Consider the following 21,625-nt stretch of genomic DNA (forward strand, 5'->3'; position numbering starts at 1 on the left):
TCCTGGTCTTTCTGATAGCAGGGCCACTGATATTAGAAACATTAGCAAGTAGGGTGTTGCTGCGGCAGTGTTAATCTGCAAAAGGAGGCAGGAATGCGCTCGGGCAACGTAGGCAAGGGTGAGAGCGTAAAACCTGACGAAACATGCACGAAAGAAATCATTAAACGCTTTCCTTATTTCAAGGGACCATGCGTCGCAACACGAGTGAGAAGTCGGGCTCGTTTGCCCTTTGTTTCAAGCGCTACGAAGCTGCCGTCTGTATGTGTCGGCCAGGTTCCTCGCAGCTATTTTTGTCTGGTCGTCCTAGCAGCATTGGTCTCCTTGCAGAATAAATTCTATAGGGAAACCAAGCTCAATTTTGGGCGCGATGCTCGCGCGGCTGAGCTATGCGTTACCGGGGGCAGGCGCTGCCAGCGAAGGCGGTTTGTCGCCGCACTTGACAGCAGCGGCGGCAATGACACATATGCGCATGCGCTCCTCATTCGGCCCAGAGCACTGCTAGTCAGCAATAGTTACAATGTGACGCACCATAGATGCAATCCGAGAGCTCTGCGCGTACGCGAAAACGGAGGCGGCAGTGTTGTGGCCTTGGATGCCCCCAGTTGCGATAAGAGCAGTGGCGCCGCTCGACGTTGCTTTGGAAGCCTATACACACGTTGTTTGTGTATGCGCAAGCGTCTTGCCTTGCCGAGTAGCAGTGTGGAATTCAGGGCATGTTGCACCTGGTAATGGGGCATTACTTTGTTTCAGCGTCCTCGCAACTCGTAGTGGAGCCACTTCTGGCGAAGTCAGCCGCTTGCGCGATGCAGGACGTGTGGAACGCGCAGTTCATGTGCGCCAAAAGTTTCCACGACGAGGTGGACGAGATACGAGAGCGCAGTGGCGGACGGTCGCAAGAAATTTGCGAGTACGTATTAACACGTTCGATAGAGGATGCTATTCGTTCTGACGTTTCATTCGTCACTAACTGCTGTTATTTATTTATTTATTTTCATCATAAGCTGGTTACTACAATATGAAACGAAGGTGAAAAATCAGATTCTTCAATTTCGCAGTGTAACATCAGTACCGGCAAGTCCGGGTGACGTAACGGATTTCAGACTGTTGTTTTCGTATTTGAACCACTTATATACAAGCTGTCAGCTAGCCTCTAGGAAACGCCTTCGTCACCTATGATGTTCTGGCGGCGTCGCCACGTTTAATTGAAAGTGATTTGCCAAGCCACATTCCGTGGCAAGGGTTGCGTTCCTGTAAATAACGCGGTAGCGTCAAAGAGCCCGCGTCGCAGAAAATGCGGCGTCGGCGTCGTCTGCGAAAATATCGTCGTTATCCGTGAGCGAAAAATCCCGACGGACGCAAAGAACAAAATCTCAAACCGGAATCGAGCCCCCACATTCTGCTTGGCAGTCACGTGTTCTATCGCAGAGCTACTCACTGCTTGAGACTGCTTTGGAAGAAGACTATGCAGGCGCCGCGTAGCGCGAGGCATTCCCAGGATTTGGGGAAATTTTTGCGTGGCGCCATCTCTCGGCGGTAGCAACGGCGTCCTGCCATACCTGAATGGGAAATGGACGAAAAAAATCATATCTCTTGAAAAAAGCAAGCTACCAAACACGACTCGGGGTTCTGTACAGTAGAGACCTACTGGAGCGTTTTGGTAAAATTGTAGTATTGCATTACAAAGCGTGTGGCTTTCCCAGGACAATTGAACACCGCCCATTAGAAACACGTGGGGCCCCACTGTAAAATTTTCAACACTCTGGGAAGCCACGCGGTTTGTAGTGCGACACTGTAAGTTTAACAGAATGTTCAAATAAGTATCTACTGTATAGAACCGGGAGTCGTTTTTGATAACTAACTTTTTTCGTCAGATATGATCTTTTTTTTGCCTATTTCCCATTCAGTTACGGCAGGCCACCGCAGTAACCGGCGAGAGATGGTGGTACGTGCATATGTCCTCAAATCCTGGTCATGGGAGTCGACGTGATATTGCGTGGTAGAAGCGTAGAATCGCAGCAGGTGTACACCACGTGATTTGTGTCACGTCTATTTGTGTCACGTCTATTCGTCCATTACAAAGCGCTCAGCAATAATTCATCGTGTTCAGCTGCGTAGATACGCAGCTGCGCACGATGAGGATTACAGATGATTACCGACTCCTAATGGGTATACTTCGTTGCTTCGCGAAAAGTTCCTTGAGGTGTGCGCCCTAGGAGAGTTTACAACGGCGAATGTCACGCGCGTAGGCGTTCCTGTCCTCACGGCACTCACGGCCGGTCTAGAGACGCGCGCTCGCTCCTTCCCATACGGCCTGTGCAGCTGCCGGGAGTACAATGGAACTTTTTCTATACAGTCACGACGGCGCGCTCCGCGTGAGGGCGTCGCGAGCCAACCGCCCAAAGCGCGTTTCGCCGCATGCGCTTCGTGTTGTAAACCAGCTGTGCCCGGCCAATTTCTCGTGCTATTACTTCTATCGGTTGTAGCAAGCGGTGAAGGAAGTACAGGTGCGTGTGGGGACAGTCTGCCTTTCTCGGCACTCGGCAATAGAAGACGCACACGCAGCGCTACTAGCAACAACAATATTTTTTAAGACCCGACCACCTTATATTCGATGGAGGCGAAAATGCCTGAGGCCCGTGTGCTTAGATTGCTGTGGCTGGAAAATGAATTTTCAGGCTGAATTAAGCGCATCCAGGATTCTTCTGTCGCCGCTGGCGTTGGAAACTTTACAGACGAGACGTACACTGCCCTGCTTTTCACCACAAAGTCCACAGTAGAGACAGTCCGATTTCTTCTGAGAAAAGGAGTAAACTATATATATATGTATATATATACCTGCTCACGAAGAAATTTAACAGTGATCCTATAGAGGCATTGTTTGGAAAATTGAGGGCAATGTGCGGGGGCAATGACGTGCTAGACGCAAGAGCCGCCACAGCTGCTTTGACCCACATTGTCAAGGAAAAGGCGCTACCTTCAAAAGACATGGGCATTCGCGACGAAAACATTGAAGAAGCGGCGGTGTCTATTCCGGAAGTTGTTATTGAGGAACTTGAAGCTCTGCGAGAACCTCCTCGCAAACCACCGAACTCTGTTGCTTATTCAGGCTTGGTGTATGTAGGTGGTTACATTGCCAAACTCATCACTGATGTCGGTTGCGAAACATGCGCCATGCTAGTGACGACAAACAAAACGAGCAGTCCTTTGTATCATCATCTCCGTCAGCAAGAAGCCTATGATCTAGTGACAGTTGGCTCGGAGCGCCCCCACGAAATTGCGGCCATAGGTAGCAACAGCCCCCCGTGCGCAGGCCGTAAAGGAAGGAGCGAGCGCGCGCCTCCAGACCGGCCGTGCGGCACTGTTGATGTTTTCACCGAGAGGCGAAGCATGGCAATCGAATGAGCATGCGACGCGAACGAGGCCCGAAACGCTACCGCGTCCCTCTCTTTTAAGCGTCTTCCACTCTTCGTAAAAGGGTAGTTTATTATTGCAAGCGAAATCACTTTTGTGTGTGTGTGTGTGTGTTTTTTGCGTTATTAGATATTGTGTACTACAGTCTGGATATTCTGCCGGACTCCTAAGCAAAAAAAAAATTTTTGAGGTAGGCTGGAAGATCAGGAATAATAATAAGCTTGCTCTCGGGTGAAGTCGACAGTCGGACGGTAACCCGTCTGGTTGGGAAAATACATGAATACAGTTAAAATAGACAGTGACCACGAATGTTCACCTAAATATCAAGACGTTTCGGCTCGCGCACGGGAACCCAAACGTCTTGCTTTTAGGTGAACATTCGTGGTCAATGTCTATTTTGTCTTCTTGCGCTCGGATGACTCATTCATATGGTGCTTCGCAACAAAAGAAAGCTAATATAATTTAAAAAAAAGTCCTACTGAAAGCAGGTAGGTACGCCTGCGCTCATTTACACACGCGGTTCAATTGCACTCCGTTTTTCTTTCTCTTCTTTTCAAACCACATGTTCAGATCCGTGAAGCGCTATTACAGCTGCCTGGACGCTGTGGTACACGACGGACCCTGCAAGGAGGACGCCGACCTCGAGGAACAAGCCAAGTATTTTCGCAATGTGCTAACTTACAAGTACAGCGATCTGTGCCCCGAGGAGCTCAGAATGCCCGCATCGAAACGCAGAGGTAAGCCCGTGCACATCCAGTAAGCGCGGCAATTGTGGAAGGCTTAGGAAGTTCTTGAAGCATTTTTCAGAATATGAAAGGGGCATTGAATGTACGCTTTAACGTTTCCTGAAAGGATAATTTAAACTTCGGCAAGAGTACAGTATAAACCTTGCAATATATGACGTCAGTGGCATAGCCAGGGTGGCACAACGGGCCCGTGCCCCCCCCCCCCCTCCTCGAAATCTTTTCCCCCTTGATATACAGAGCTCAAAATGATACTCGACCCCACTTATCTGCCCGGACCCCATGTCAGATCAAGGAAGTGCCCCCCCCCCTCCTCCCCGAAAAGAACTTCTGCCTACGCCACTGCATGACGTCACGCAATAATTTTTTGTCACAATCTCGCTCGGTGGCTCTTCTTTTGTGTTTTACCGGCAAATAAGTACTACGCTGGGAAAAGGAGAAACCAGACTACAGAGTACAGCTCTGTCCAAATGGCTCACGTATGAGAAGGTACATTAAAGTCTCTGACGCTGCTATGGCGCTTCTACCGCGAAGTTATTCTCTTAAATTGAAGAAAAAGAAAACTTCGTGCTTTACCGCCGTGTCTGCCAAATTTTACTTTTTCTGTAGTCGATGGCGACATCAAATAGCAGGGGGCGAACACTGAACTGTCCTTCTAAAAGCGAATTTTATATGAACGGATTGTCAAATAACGTTTCCCCATTTTTATGATGCCATGGAACAGACGCAAACTCCTTTGAATGCATATTCAAAACCAAGACGAGCCTCTGAAGCGCAATGGATCAAAAGGTGGATGCGGCGCGGTTTTGTTGTCTGAACATGTAAAATTTGAGGACAGCGCCTCGGTCGAAGTAATACGTTATGATACTCGGACTTTACGACTGTTTTTACGTGTATAGTGTGTCGCTAAATTTCACTCGGCATGAAGATTAGTGTCGTCGAAATGAAATTATCCGAAACGGCTCCATCCGTGTGCAATCTTCTCTACGATGTACCGTTCTGTGGTGAAAACTTATTGAAACAGCCTTAGCCGTGTTATTTTCGGAAGTTACAAGCTCTGGTCAAGCATAATTCACTGAAACATTACGAAACCACTAGAGCAATCCGAAGTTCCTTTTAGAGAGAAAGTGCGGATAGTCTAAATAAATAGAATAAACAAATTTAAAGTCACTTTTGCAGACATGCGCAAATCATCGTATGGCGTGTCACAAAATCAATGGGCTTTTCTCGAGAATGCCAGCACGAGCGGTAGGCAACAGTGACATCCCCGTTGAGCGTTTTATCTTGTTCTGTCTTTCTATTTTCTTCGTTGTAAAGGTTCTTGTCTCAAGTAATGAAAACCAGTTACCAGCAAGCGCTTGTCCTTATACTCTTCACTAACGAACGAAGATGCAGGCAAGAAAAAGAGATGCAGTTTGCAGAATTTTATCTCACTTGGTTCAAGTGGAAAAGAAGAAACATTGTGACAAAAATTTCACTTTTCCAAGGGTAAGATTGGGTGTCCACAAACGGGGACTTTATTTGTAAATGTGACAAAAACACCGCCGCTAAATGCGAATTCTGGCTTTCAGTGCTTCAAATATTTTTCGTAGCGTTAGCTACACTGGTCTAGCCGAGCCAGTTTCGCGTGGATCCTCAAGAGCCGTATGGCGCATGCGCGAGAATCAGTGATGTCACGCACCGTCGGCAGCGCCCGCGCACTCCGCCGCCGCCGCGCGCGACTCGCCGCTGCCGGTCTGCGCTTTCCAGAGGAGTGACGTCGTAGCCTTGGCAGACGTATTGGCTCCGGCGCGCGCGCAGTTATTCGCCTTCGCTGTGCAGTCGCCGTCTAACATTGCACTGGAGCCGTTTGATAGCGCCTCTGACTGGCGTTTGCCAGTGTGGTATAGCCATTGAGAAGGAGAGCGCAAATGCTGCTCAACGACGCAGAAGAGCGGACAAGCTTAACTCCTCGGATCCAGAAGTAGTTGTCTGGCAAAATAAATATACATGTGCCACATAATACGTATACCGTGTGTGTGTCATTGGAGCAGCAGTAAGCATGATAATGAAGCTAATCCTAGACAATCAAGAAAGCTAAGAATAATTTGCTGAACCTTTGCTAACGCTACGTTATCCTGGCATAGCCGAGCTAAGCCACTGCAACATTTTTTTTAAATGATTGCCGCTGACAAAGAGCATAACTTTTGTTCGCAAGTTGTATGCAAAAAAGAGTAATTGCAAAACTTTAAGCACTTAGGTCCAAGCAACCGCACACTGCACGGTCTGCCCCCCGCCGTTTTGTTTTGTTTGCACACCAACCGCTACAGTTTACTTCGGCTGCTCACGTTTGGAGTATGGGTAAGGGGAACTCTGGGCGACAAATGCGCGAGTTTTTGATGACACTCAGCAGTTTGCTGTCGGGTAGTTTGCTTTAAAAGTCATGTCCACGATCGTGGACGCTGGTATAGAAGAGGTTACATTAGTCCTAATGTCGTGCTTCGCGCTGTGCCACTTCGTACAAAAGTTCGAAACGGACCTTTGTCGCTAACCATCTTCTGACGACCGGTACGCTCCGTGCACGTCTGGCACCTTCTCAAGTAAAGGTTCTTCGCGCAATTGGGGCCGCCAGTGGCCACTTGGAGGCGCAGTCGTGCCAGGAGGACAAGGCCACCAAGGAGTTCTTCGCCTGCGGCCTCCTCTTCAACGTCATCGTGAGCCGCAACCCTCCCAAGGAGAAAACCTGCACGTGAGTCCAGCGAATTTCGTTAAATCTATTTCTGAATGTGATGTTTGTATATCGATTGTACACGTAATCACATGTCCGTATAAGCCTTAAAATGCTGGGTAACTCAGCCAGTAACTGAATTTTTTTTTGCCCAGAGAGGAACTGTTGCTCCCTTGAGGAATATTGGGAAGGAGCAACTGTTGGTCCCATGAGAAGCAACTACGCGGGGAGGGACAGTTCGTCCCTTCGCCATTACCCCCAAAAGAGAGGAATGGGCGTGGCAGGTCAATTACTCCTCTGAAGGAGCAACCTCAATACCCCTCTTCCTCCTTTACTTCTTAGAGTGCAGCGTCGGCGCCGTTTTTCGCACGCATTCCCAGGATCTGGGGACATCTGCATCCTAAGAAAAGGTCGAGTAAAAAGAGCGTATTTTTGTCCGACAACGACAATCGTCATCAGTCTCGCTTACGTTCCCTTTCTTGAAAATTCGGTGCTGGGCACTTTCCCACCAAGATGCTATAATATGTCACGTTAACAACGCTCATGCCGTTCGTGACCTGGAAGTGCCGGGCGCGCGGCGACAACGCAAGGAAAGATGCGGTAGACAGATGACGTTCATTTTAGTGGCACAAAAAGACAACCTTTTTACTCGTTTTTTTTCTTTTTTTTTAGTGTGGCGTCATCTCTCGGCAGGGGCAACGGCGCCCTCCTGTAACTGAATGGGAAATAGGCGAAAAGAAAAAGTATCTCACGAAACAAAAAACAGTTGACAAAAAGGACTGCCGGTTCTGTATAGTAAAGACCCACTGGAACATTCTAACAAAGCCGAACTTTGCTCGCGTCGTCGCCGCCTTGTAGAACAAAGCGCGCGCTGCAACCGTCTGCTGGGCGAGGTAGGGTCGGAAAAGAGTAGGCACATTACGTCACGTACACAGGGTGGCCCGCGTTATCAGGCGTGATTCCGAAAATGGCTACCAATTTTAAAATTCGTTTTCTAAAAAACTAAATGACTTACGGTTGTATAATTTGCCACATATCATTAGGGTACCGAAGAGAACATATGTTGAAAGTTTAATTGAAATCGGTGAATATCGAAAAATCCCCGGAGTTCCCCTTTAACGCGGTGCCATTTTAAAGAACGCATTTCCCATATATCGTGTATGGATTATTTATGAAGGTGATTTGACCTCAGGATTCGAGGAACATATCGATTCCGACCTCCAGAATGCCGTCGATTATGAAATATAGAGATATTTTTCCTCGGTTTATTTCAACACATGGGGATCGACCGTTTATGGGGTGGCTCACTAAATAAGTGCTTGAGATCATTCCCGTATCTGTAGCTTACCCGAACAAAGCGTTATTGGACACAAGGGCGTTGACGAGGCATTCGTGTTCATGCCATGTCTTTATAGCTTTATTATCACGACCATTTTCCACTGAATTTCACTGCACACATTTCATGTCACTCGCATGATTTTAATACTTATATGTTTTACCCGCCTTCAGCGCGCGCGGTATTTTAAGGCCCATATACAGCCACTTACCACAATCATTGGTCACATTTCTTGTCCCATGACCTTGCGCTCTCTGGCCATCAAAAAGCCCTTGCGCCATAAAACACCACATATCATCAACAAAGCGTTATTAATCGCTGTAGGCGAGTAATTAATCCGAGTACTCTTTAGCAAAGTCACAAACATCTTATTTCTTCTGAAGCCGCGGGTCGCTAGCGAAGCGTCCGGGGGAGGCATGGTTGAGACCCCTGAACTAGCCCAACGAGCCACGCTTCTTAGTACATTTCTCGCTGTACGATGCTAGAGCGTACTAGCACACTCTAAAGATACCATCATATGGCTTCCCACAGGGCGTACAAGAATATGGAGAAGTGCACGAGGGACCTGCAGTGCGCCAGCGCCACGTCCACCTTCAACTTCCTGTCGATGCGCGTGATGGACCTGCTGCTGAGCCCGTTCGACAAGTACTGCCGGGGCTTCACGGGCTCCGACGTTTCGAACCGCACAGTGCCGCCTCCGCCGCCGCCCACTCCCCCGCCGACGTGCAACGAGGACCTGTACCTGCAGAAGTACTTTGAGTGCGGCCTTATGTACATGTTCAACTTGCCCGGCGCCAACGAGACCGACTACAATAAGCGCACGAGCCTTGTGTGCGAGTAAGTAGTTGAGTTGAAGTGGTCATGCTTCGACTTACCGGACCTCCGAGCGGTTGCTTAAAGCACGTCGATAATTACGCTGCTCTGGAGACGTGTCCTTTTCTGGGACAAATCACCCGCAGATTCGTGTGTGAGTCGCTTCTATATGCACCCCCCCCCCTTCTCCCCTTGTCGAAAGCCTTGGAGGGCTTTTCATGAGCACCGACGACACGGGATTATTAAAAACGTAGCAATGTCTGCTACGACACAACAAATTCGGTACTAACAACAAAGCCTTGCGAGGAGTGTTTGATATGCGGAGTATATCTTCTAAAGGGCAGAGCCTGTAAGTGCGTGTACGGTGATCGCGATATTACTGTGGTCACGTACAACCTTACAAGTCTGCGGCATGCGCTCTTTAAGGCCGGATGCACACAAGCCTTCACCAGTGGGCGCGCTCACCAGACCGACGTCATGAGTCGGACAACTGGTAACTTCGGAGATCAATGCCGAGTGCTTGAGTGGGGCTCTTTAGTCGTGGAGGCAATCGGATGCCGCGCTTCGGTCATCTGGGCGGGGCCTCTGGACATCTTAGGTTCTTCTTTGCGCTAATATAATTTTAAGCAGCTAATCTTGACTGCCTAACCTTCTAAATAACTCTACGGTACACAAGACGCGCGGGATATCGTTAATTTTAGTTTCAATACAAAAGCTATTTGCATATAGTACATTTTGTGCTGAGCATCAGGTAGCACACGAAGCTCTGTCGGTGACTTGCATTCTGCTTGTGTCACGTAATATGCGACGCCAGCAAATTAATTGATTTTCTGCATCCGCCGCCACGCTGGTTAAATCTTCCCCGAGACATGAGTGAGTGGATCTATAAAAATACGCTGAAGCAGGAATTGAGCGACATAATTTGCTCTGTCTTTACTTCTAGGCATCGCGCGCCTTATGTGCCTTCAACTACTGAGAAGTGTATCGTTTTTGACACTTTCGTTTTATCTCTTTCACGAAAGCCTGAGTGTCCTAGGTTAAGAAATATAAGCCGAAATTAATATTAAAGCCGAGCGAGAATAAGCCAATGAAAATAATGCCTTTTAGGTTCATTCTGCGTCACTTGGTGGAACTTGCTTAAAGGGACATTAAAACAAATGACAATTTCTGTCGGAGTGAAAGACCAATGCTTGAGAAACGCTGAAACGTCAGTATTATTCGCAGTTCTTTAGCAATCCAGAACTCTTGGTAATTGTAGGACACGATTTGCGCCACCATTGGGTCATTCTGGAACAACAGCCCAACGACTTCGAACGTTCGAAGTACATCTAATCATTAGCACTCAAACTACCCACGACAGAAAAGGGTATTGCAGTGCATTAGAAGACGGAATAAAATGCAAATAGTGCGTTTCTGTTTGATACAGAAAGATAACTTTTTGACGGTATATCATTTGAGAACGACACAAGTTCTGTTTCTCCCAGCTCCGCAGCGCCGGCTGTCGGTCAGTAGGGCGAACATGGCGAATGAGGCGTCACAAGGATTCCACGCAGGTGTGTGGTTTGAATTGCGCTAACGACATGCGGACCACTGAAACGTGATTTTCTTTCAAAGTGAGCATGCATTTCCTTGGCACGAAGTAAGCAATGTGGGGTTTCTGGAACGCTATTTAACCAATCAACGCCGACTTAATGCTTGCATATAGTGTCCCTTTAGGTTGGTCTACTGAGGACGGTACTTAGGCAAATCATTATCTTAACGTTGCCGATATACATGGCGACGCGCCGCGGCGATCTAGCGGTTATGAAGCTCTCTGTTGACCCAGGGGTCGCGGGATCGAACCGTGGCCGCGGCGGCCGCACTTAGAGGAGGCAAAAGGCTGCAGGCTCGTGTTCTTTATGCACGCGTGCGCACTGGGTGGGGTGGTAGGGAGAGGAGAGGCGACCACTCCCCGTAGTCGCCTAAGAGGTGGGGGGGGCGCAACGTCTGCCCCATACGTTGACCTAATAGAGAGGGGGTCGCTGCGATTAACCTTGTTCGGTGCGCTGGTCGTTCGTGCACGGAGACATGACGGTAACGAGGGCCGTCCCTGTTACAGCCCAAACCTTCCAATTACGCCTGGCTCTTGTGTCATGACGTGGCTATAGTCGGATACAACTTAAGAAGTCCGGAGAGCCCAGACGACCGAGTCGCGGCAGCCAATCACCTCCGCGACTGAAGAAATAGTCCCGCTCATGCATTCGGCAATGTTCTTCGAAGGCGGGGTCACCGGCCGTCCGGCTTATGACGTCAGTCAGGTATTCGCGCCCATTGGTGCAGGCTTGTGGGCATTCACCTTTGAGTAGGAAATGCCACAGACTTCTACGTGCTCGTAGTGCGCTGCCAGTGGACACGGACAAGAAAAAACCAGGAAAACAACACAGCGTGATGCGCAAACTCACTACATTATTTCGATCATGTACAGCTTTATGTACGTACAAGAATGAAGGAGCACGAAAAGCATTTTACATGCTTATCAGCGAAGGGTGCGTTAGCACACTTTCGATTGCCGTTTCTCAAAACGAAATTAACTTTTTGAAGGAAACCGTATCACCGCATACGTAATTTCTTGACACGTTTCGGTGACATTATTTGAAGCCGTGATATGGGCGCACCGAAGAGACTTTCAATGCCTTGTTCAAACCCACAGAAAATTTTCCACGGTTCCACGTAATCCACTGCAAAACACTAGAAAAGAACGCAAGAACGATCTCTCCTTTTCTTGTATCGAAATGCCTCACCGACACACTCGGTCAAGGCTATAAGGCTACAAGAATGGCTAGTGGGGACCTTTTGCTAGAAGTTCAAAGTAAGACCCAGTATGAAAAACTTTCAAAACTTGCCTCTTTTGGAAACACCCCTGTCTCTATTACACCACACCGATCCCTCAACAGTTCCCGAGGTGTAGTATCTGACCAAGACCTGTTGGACTTGACTGAGAGTGAGCTCCTTGAGGGCTGGAATGAACATCATGTGACGCACGTACAGCGAATTAAAATCAGACGTGACGACAAAGAAATCCCGACAAAACACCTCATTATAACATTTTCCACAAGCACCCTTCCAGAATATCTTGAAACAGGCTACCTGAAGCTTAAGGTCAGACCTTACATCCCAAACCCGAGGCGTTGCTTTAAGTGCCAGCGTTTCGGTCACGGCTCTCAGAGCTGCCGCGGCCGTCAAACCTGTGCCAAATGTAGTTCGCACGATCACCCTGCAGACGACTGTGTAGAAGTTCCGCGTTGTGCAAACTGCGAAGGTGGGCACGCAGCCTACTCTCGTAGTTGTCCCGCATGGAAAAAAGAAAAAGAAATAATAACACTCAAGGTAACGGAAAACATCTCCTTTAGGGAGGCGCGAAAACGCCTTTCTTTTCCACAGGGAACTTCATTCGCGGACGTGGCACGCAAGGGGGCAGTGTCACAAAGGTTCGCGGCGGCCGCACGTACCACGCACAGTGGACGGGCGGTAGCGCCAACTGCCCCCTCAGCGGAAGCAGCCCGTACTGCTCCGCAACCAAAGGGCATGCAGGTCTCCGGATCTGCAGGCCCAGGGCCTTCTGTTCAGGCAGAAAGCCCCAAAACACAGACACCCGTCCGCGTGAGCCGCGACTGGGCATCCAGCGCCTCTGCCGAGGTGATGGACACAACGGCAAGCCCAACGGCGTCTCAGGCGCCGAAGGAGCGGCGCGGCTCGTTGGAGCGCGCCAAAAAAGAAAAAGCCCGCATCACAGGGCCTGGAAAGGGCTCTGTGACCTAAGGTAATAGTTCTTTCAGTACACACAGCACTAACTTACACTCAAAATGGATACACAAATTATACAATGGAACGTCAGAGGTCTACTAAGAAACCTCGACGATATCCAAGAGCTGCTACATGAACACTCACCAAAAGTGCTGTGTGTGCAAGAAACACATTTAAAATCCAAAAACACGAATTTTCTACGCCAATATGTCATATTCCGAAAGGACCGGGATGATGCTGTGGCGTCATCTGGTGGCGTAGCCGTTATAGTTAACCAAGGAATTGCATGTACCCACTTACCACTCCAAACATCCCTTGAGGCAGTGGCTGTTCGAGCCGTCCTATTCAACAAACTGATCACGATCTGCTCACTTTACATACCCCCGCAGTGCCAGCTCCAAAAATATGAATTCGAATCCTTAATAGACCAACTTCCAGAACCATTTCTGGTCCTTGGAGACTTGAATGCACACAACAGTCTATGGGGTGACTCTCGCTGCGATGCGCGAGGTCGTCTGATTGAACAGTTCCTTTTCTCTTCTGGCGCATGTCTCCTGAATAAAAAACAACCAACATATTATTGCCTTGCAAACAGAACATACTCGTCCATAGATCTCAGCATAGCGTCTCCATCACTTCAGCCCCTAATTAAATGGAAAGTTCTCAATAATCCTTATGGAAGTGACCACTTTCCAATACTTCTCAACACACCAATTACAAATGAATGTCCCCATCAGGTTCCAAAATGGCAGATTAAGAAGGCCGATTGGGAACAGTTTCGGAAAGTTACACTGTTAAGTTGGACGGACATGTCTTCCTTAAGCATAGACGCAGCTCAAGAATACTTTACTTCATTTCTGATTGATGCGGCAACCAAATGTATTCCACAATCAAGTGGATACTCTGGAAAACGACGAGTTCCATGGTGGAACAGTGATTGCAGAAATGCGCGTAAGAAACAAAACAAAGCATGGAATTTGCTTCGCGACTCCCCGACAGCGGAGAATCTTACAAATTTTAAGATTATCAAGTCTCAAGGCAGGAGAACGCGCCGACAGGCTAGAAGAGAGAGTTGGCAAAAATTTCTATCAGGCATCAATTCATACACACAAGAAGGCAAACTCTGGAACATGATTAGTAGGGTAGAAGGACGACAAACACATTCACTGCCTCTAGTAAACACACAAGGCGACAGCTTAGAAGACCAAGCAAACTTTCTAGGCGCACATTTCGAACAAGTGTCCAGCTCGTCGCACTATTCCGAGGCTTTCCAACGCTACAAGACAACAATAGAAAAACAGAAATTAGAGCGCAAATCCACAAAACACGATGCGTACAACAGAGCTTTCTCCTTAGCTGAGCTGCAGGCATCGCTAAGCTGCTGCAGTAGTTCCGCCCCAGGCTCCGACCGTGTGGTATATGACATGCTGAAAAACCTACCTGCCGAAACGCAAAAAACCTTACTTTCCTTGTACAATGCTATCTGGTTTTCCGGTGAGATCCCCTCGTCTTGGAAAGAGGCGATCGTCGTTCCCATTCTTAAACAGGGCAAGGATCCATCCTCCGTTGCGAGTTACAGGCCCATCGCACTTACAAGCTGCCTGTGTAAACTTTTCGAAAAGATGATAAACCGCCGACTTATGCATTTCCTGGAAACAAACAATCTACTTGACCCGTACCAGTGCGGATTTCGCGAGGGTAGATCCACCACCGACCACCTGTTACGTATCGAGGCACAAATCCGTGACGCATTCGCCCACAAGCAGTTCTTTCTTTCTGTGTTCCTCGATATGGAAAAGGCTTACGACACAACATGGCGCTTCGGAATACTAAGAGACCTGTCCCACCTTGGTGTACGTGGTAGAATGCTAGATATAATAGAAAGCTACTTGTCGGATCGTACGCTCCGTGTCCGAGTAGGAAATGTTCTATCAAGACCATTCCTTCAAGAAACCGGAGTGCCACAGGGTGGTGTACTTAGCTGTACACTCTTTATAATCAAAATGAATTCCTTGCGTCTTTGCATCCCACGGAATATGTTTTATTGCACATATGTCGATGATGTACAGGTCGGCTTTAAATCGTGCAACCTCTCGATGTGTGAGCGGCAGGTCCAGCTAGGTTTAAACAAGATCTCTAGATGGGCAGACGAAAATGGCTTTACACTGAATGCACAAAAAAGTACTTGCGTCTTACTCTCCCGAAAGAGAGGCCTCCATCCCGATCCAGACATTGGCCTACTTGGACAGCGTCTGTCGGTAAAAACGGAGCACAAGTTCCTAGGGCTTATCCTAGACACGAAACTCTCCTTTATAACACACATCAAGTACATAAAACACAAGTGCATAAAAACAATGAATGTTCTAAAAGTATTGTCACGCACTGCGTGGGGCAGTGACAAGAAATGTCTGATAAATTTGTATAAAAGCCTCATACGCACTCGCCTAGACTACGGGGCAATAATCTACCAGTCTGCGACACCAAGCGCCCTAAAAATGCTTGACCCAGTCCACCATCTAGGCATTCGGCTATCTACGGGCGCCTTTCGCACCAGCCCCGTGGAAAGCCTCTACGTCGAATCGAACGAGTGGTCGCTACACCTCCAGAGATCTTACCTATCTTTTGTATATTTCCTGAAGGTGAACGCAAACAACGAACACCCCTCACACACTACAATCAATCAGTTGTCTGCTTCTGAACTTTTTCACAACCGTCCTTCGATGAGACAGCCGTACTCACTTCGTGTGAGGAGCCTAGCTGAAGAAATGGGTGTGCCACTTCTCGAACACTGTCTAATGGCTCCCGCTGCCTATCTCCCGCCGTGGCAGTGGCAGCTTATAGATTGCGATGTTTCTTTCGTCGAAGTTACCAAGCATGCGCCACTTGCACATATCCGTACACACTTCCTTGAATTACAATACAAGTACCCACACCCTGAGTTCTTTACAGATGCCTCAAAGTCTAACACTTCTGTGTCGTACGCAGCCGTTGGTCCATCCTTTTCCGATTCCGGTATTCTGCACCCTGATTCCAGTATTTTCACGGCAGAAGCCTACGCGATACTTGCGGCAGTTAAACACATAAAACAGTTAAAACTACAAAAGGCAGTGATATATACGGATTCATTAAGTGTAGTGAAAGCTTTAAAAACTATGACAAAACACACAAATCCGGTCCTTGTCTCGCTCTACTCTATTTTATGCACGATCTACTCACTTAAACAGCACGTCGTAGTGTGCTGGGTGCCAGGGCACCGCGAGATACAAGGCAACGTGTTGGCGGATCAGCTAGCAGCATCCGCCCACGAAAACAGTCCCAATACATCTGTAGCTATCCCTCCAATAGACTTAAAACCATTCCTCAAAAGGAAGCTCAGGGCCTTTTGGCAGAGCACATGGGATAGGCACACACAAAATAAACTGCACGTTATCAAGCCGCAGTTAGGTAACTGGCCGCCAGTATCAAAATCACGCCACACAGAAGTTACACTCTGCAGACTTAGGATTGGCCACACATACAGTACACATTCATACATTTTGTCCGGAGGCGATCCACCTGTGTGTGACCATTGTGGCGACCCCCTCACTGTACTCCACACCTTACTGCAATGCAGGGAACTAGACGCTCTCAGAAAAAAGCATTTTTCATCTGTATACCTGCAGTACCCTCTTCATCCTGCTATGTTCATTGGCAGAGAACCCCTTTTTAAATATCAGTCCCTCTTTGAATTTTTAAAAAGTGTACATAATTTCAATGTTATTTTTCCAGGCGCTCCGTAGCGCGGCCTCATTATTGAGGCTGCTGCTACGGTTTCCATCAAAGGAAGCACCTGCCTCCCGGCCTTTGGGATCAAATGCCTTGAGGAGGCACTCGTGCTCTTATCCCGTTTTTCACTTGTAAATACCATGATCACTCGTCATCTATCCCACAACCATAGATCACACCACTTGTCACTGCCATAATTTTAGACTGTATACACATTTTTTACGCTTCTTTATAGCGCGTGATTTTAGGCCTCCATACAGCCACAATACACCCTATCATCGTATCACTGGTCATCGCTAGCACCACATAAAAGACATGGCGCTCTTTGGCCACCCATGGCCCTTGCGCCAAAAAACCCCACTAATCAATGAAGCCGTGATATGTTTATTTTTCTTATTTTTGTGTTCTACTGCCTTATCACTAATCATCATTAATCTTATAGATATAATCCAATTAACTCTGTACTGCACAAAAACTTTTGCACAGTCTCATACATGGTCACAAGGCGTGCGTGGACACTGTCAAGTCGTCTACCTACTGCCCGAACGGAATTCCCATTCAGAAAAACCTCGACTTCTTCGACAACGAGCTTCGCACGGTTCCCAGGGAGAAATGCTCCGCCCTCGCTGCGAAGCGCGCAGGTACGGCCTAGTCACAAGTAACCTTAAAGGGCCCCTTAAGGGACCCTGCAACACTGACCAGCATGGTCATAAAACGCTGCCGATCGGTAGTCTGGGCTCCACGAACACGTGAGCCAGACATTACTGCACATTATAGCACGCTGCCTGAACTTCACAACTGATTCTCAAGGTCAGCTGTAAATCGCTCCTTCTTCTCTTGACAAATGATGTCATAAACCCAAATGACGGCGCCATAAACCCAAAGCCCACAGCCATTGACTCATTTGAGCATCGTGTGCGCCATAGTTACCGCGACCGCCGCGGGATGCCGCCACGCGCCCGCTCGCTATCACACTGAAAGTAAGCCGCGCGTTGGAAGAAAAAAATAGAATAAAAGAAAGTGCTTAAGATCATGACGCGCGCTGACGAAAGGACGTAGCTTCTTGCCCCCTCTTCATCCCTCCTTCGCGTAGCTTTCAACGCGCTCACTGGTACGAGAGACTATAAAATGTTTGGCGGCAGTCCATTTCCGAGGCAATAAACTGCTTTAATCAAGCCATTCTGTGATTACTTAGAAAAGTGTTGCTAGGTCTCTTTAACCACTCCGAGTTCAAAGACGAGGGAATGGTTTCTTTCTCGCTTTCACTGTCGTTCCTAAAAACACTATCTCCTCCTCGCCACTTATTTCTGTAATGAAAACGTGCTAAGCGTTAGAGGGACACTAAAGAGCAAAACCATTTTTCACGTACTAGTAAACTACTGTTTCACGATGCTAAAAACACCACGCTTGCCGCGAGCAAACGCACCAAAAGAAAATGTGGGTGAGGACGCCACCTTGAAGTTTCCACACCATTCGCCATGACGTCACATATTTGGACGCGCCTACTACGGCCTACGTACTTCATAATCGGTAAAAATGAAGTACATTGTCCTCTGAGGGGGGCATAGACTTAACATACCAAGTCTGAGGAAATTTTGTTGAGCCAATTAATGGTGCCAAAATACGATAAGTACACTTTGAAATCCATGACGTCACGCGCGGAGAAATCGGGGGGGGGTGGGGGGTGGAGGCATTTTGCGTCGCTCGAGCGACAACTGCGAATTTTGATCATAGGAGCGCGGTCGTGAGCGCTATCTCAACAGAGATCAGTAGACGGCTGGTATACCCTTGTACGTGGTGTGCTCTCGCCGCTCCGCTCCATGAAGCGGCCGTATTCCTTTACACCAACGTTTTGTAGGGTTACGCGAGATCGGATCCAGGAGCTGCTAGCCTTACTTTGTATAACAATGCAATTTGTTGCTGTGGCATTCACTGCTTCGGCCTTGTGGCGAAACTGCGATCCTTTTTTTGTTCTCGTTAGTAGTAGGTTTTCTGCGCTGATTATTATACATGTCTTGTGTCTCCAAAGCGAAATAGCAACATCTGGGGAGGAGGACTTTCACGAGTTTGCCACGTACCGCACCCTGGCGCTGAGCACAAAGTGTCAAAGATATTACGTTGGGGTCAAGACATCTGCACATCACCTCTGGGTCCGCGCGTAGTCGCTGTGATAACGCAGTGTGCACTACCAAGTTTCAATGCTGGCCATGCGCTCCATACGACCATTCTTTACTGTATGCAGCGCGAAGGCGGTTCCGGAGTTCTGTGCCACGCTGTCACATCCGCGAATACGCTGGCACCTACTTTACGTGCGCAACAGTTTTCCTGGTGGCTACGTACCCTGACCAACCGGCGGAAGACGAGCTCTGTAGGTGAGCGTGTCACACTTTTCGCTGCGATATTGCTCGTAGGGACTCGTTTGGAAACCGTTTATACCGGATGTTCAAAATTAAGCTTTATGAATTTCTTAAAATTCAACACTGGGAGGCACGTGAAAACCACTTTTGCAGATAAGTTATGTGTCCAGGGGGACATAAAGTGAGACAATAATTGTCGCTGTCAGCCACCCAGTTAACTAAGATTGAATTATGAACTTTTCAGTGAGTGCAGAAAGCGGGCATGTTTGTATTGAATAGTTGGAGGCAGTCGCGTTTCTACGCAGTTCCACTTGGAAGAATTCTTCTAGCATGTCTGTGTCCCGAGATATCCTGCTGCAAAGTTTAATTACGGTTTGCATGATTACGCATGCAAGACAGTGAGCACTGGCGCAAAGCTCCTCCTCGATGTGCCGCGGCAGTTGCGAGTGGCGTTTAATCTGACAACGAGTCGAAGGCATAGGCAAAGATGATAACGGCAGGGGCGTAGCCAAGGGGGGTGGGGGGTGGGGGTGGGGGTGGGGGGTTCAGACCCCCCCCGAAATTTTTCAATTTTGCTTCCGTATATATACACGCTCACATACAAACGCACGCACGAACATACATAAAGTATGGTTGAACCCCCCCCCCCCCCCCCGAAGAAAATTTCTGGCTACGCCGCTGGATAACGGTTACCCTTTTGCTACCTACCGGCTGGCGATAGCAAGCAATGACTGCTCGTCACATCAGGGCGGGACATTGCGCCGATCCTCACCGTCTCGCATGCGTAATCATGCAAACCGCAATTGAACTTTGCAGCGGGATATCTCGGGACACAGACATGCTAGAAGAATTCTTCCAAGTGGAACTGCGTAGAAACGTGACTGCCTCCAAAGTCGAAAGCCTTAAATGCCTCATCGATCGCAAAAATTGACCGGCGTCCCGCGTCGGCGTCTCCCGTCGGCGGCTTCAACACGAGGTATGCAGAAAATTATCATCACGTGATGTCAACATATGACGTCATCATGACATCTGAAATCGCCAAAGTCTGTGCCTTCATTCTGACGTCATCGGGAGATCACGTCACATGATGACGTCATCGCTGACATCGTAGCTTGGTCAAAGGAGGGCAGATCACAGGATCAATACATCGACCGAGAAGAAAAAGAAGATGGCTTTCGCCTTCCAGTCGTCTTATAGGTGAGCGCATAAGGGACCCTGTCAGTTTTAAAGACGATAGTCTTCCTTGGGATACTTGAACGCAGATAGTTTGGTCTGTCTGTCTGTCTGTCTGTGTCTGTCTGTCTGTCTGTCTGTCTGTCTGTCTGTCTGTCTGTCTGTCTGTCTGTCACACGATTCAGCCACCCGGCCAAAGTTTAAGCACTTGCTGAACGCCCAGCCATCTTGAACTGGTAGCTGCGTTCATACTTGTGAACATTGTCGATCAAAAAGCAAATATTGCGCATATCTGAGGCGCAACATCAATACGTAAGTATTAGGTGGTGTGTTTCTTTACGAGAAAATACACAGATACGTAATTCTAAAGACCCTACTAATGTTTCCTAGGCTGCGCTGAAAATGCGACGCTATGCACGAATAAGCCATCTGCCGACGATATGGTGCTGCCACTTGGCAGTGACCCTGGGAACAGCATCACGGATGGCCGCGGATGAGACCTGAACTCATGTAGTACGGCCGGCAGAAGACCTTTCGACGACATTTGCAGCGAAGCACGCAGATACGCGGCCAATTTTTTGTCTTGAGTCTTTCCTTGCTTATGAAGCCACGCGCAAATCTGAAGAATGGCTTTTTCGTTTTGTAGAAGAGTAATTTGTTCGTATAACTCAACATGTGATCTTTAGCGGAGGCGCCTCCAAGGTAACAGCGAACCGAACCTGACTGCTACAGAGCCTTTCAAGGCTCACGCTGATTTGAGAAGTACCCACTTTCACACTCGCTGTGTGACGTTTCTTGCTCGGCAGGTTGCTGGCGGAGTTTAAAAAATGCGTCACCAGCCTGGTGCCTTGCCGAACGGGCAGCGACATCACGGGGCAGCTGTACTACTTCACGTCGGTGCTCACGGAGGGATACACCGACAAATGCAGGCACAAAAACATCAGCGGTGAGTTGCACTGGATGCAAACGTCACGTAATTACGCATACGCAGTGCACATATCAGAATCTGCGACGTGCAGCTTTTGTAAAGCTGTTAACATATAAAGGCCATGAACATTGAGACCAATGGCGCGTTGTGGTATGTTAGCGAAGGGGATTAACAAATGCTGTATCATCATCAGCCTCGGCAAGGAATGTGCACAAGAGGTCATTTTTTTTTTCGGATGTACTTTTGCATTTTTACCAGTAAATGTGTACTGCATCGTCATGTAAAACTAAAGGTGGTACTTATCAAATTGATAGAACCGTTGCTGTCGTATGAAAATGTTTTTCCAGAAATTCACATGCTAAATCACACGCCCAGAAATTCACATGCTCAATCTCGAGAAAAAAAAAAAAAAGCTGCCAGAAATAGAAATCGCGACATTTCATCGTAAAGGGTCACTGCAACATTTTTTGAACACGGTCACAAAATGCTGTCAATTGATAGTCGAGGCTCCTGAGAACAAGTGAACCAAATATTTTAGCGCAGCACGCTGCATGCAATTTACACTTAAGTTTAAATGCCAGCTAGAAATCGCTCGCTCTTCTCTCGTCC

At 48.1% G+C, this 21,625-nt stretch overlaps 1 protein-coding gene across 1 annotated transcript in view; it reads left to right on the plus strand.

Annotated features, from left to right (window-relative positions):
• The first annotated feature begins 755 nt into the window (after window positions 1–755).
• LOC119405321 (uncharacterized) overlaps window positions 756–21,625 on the plus strand; it is a 35,868-nt gene continuing 14,998 nt past the window's right edge. Inside the window, exons 1-7 of the mRNA XM_049419253.1 lie at window positions 756–907; window positions 3,982–4,148; window positions 6,735–6,882; window positions 8,729–9,034; window positions 17,045–17,199; window positions 18,801–18,930; window positions 20,895–21,034. Of these exons, the coding sequence (XP_049275210.1) occupies window positions 804–907; window positions 3,982–4,148; window positions 6,735–6,882; window positions 8,729–9,034; window positions 17,045–17,199; window positions 18,801–18,930; window positions 20,895–21,034 (1,150 nt within the window). The 5' untranslated portion in view covers window positions 756–803. The remainder of the gene's footprint in view (window positions 908–3,981; window positions 4,149–6,734; window positions 6,883–8,728; window positions 9,035–17,044; window positions 17,200–18,800; window positions 18,931–20,894; window positions 21,035–21,625) is intronic.

This window comes from Rhipicephalus sanguineus, chromosome 9, assembly GCF_013339695.2.
Source record: "Rhipicephalus sanguineus isolate Rsan-2018 chromosome 9, BIME_Rsan_1.4, whole genome shotgun sequence".
NCBI classification, from domain to species: Eukaryota; Metazoa; Arthropoda; class Arachnida; order Ixodida; family Ixodidae; genus Rhipicephalus; species Rhipicephalus sanguineus.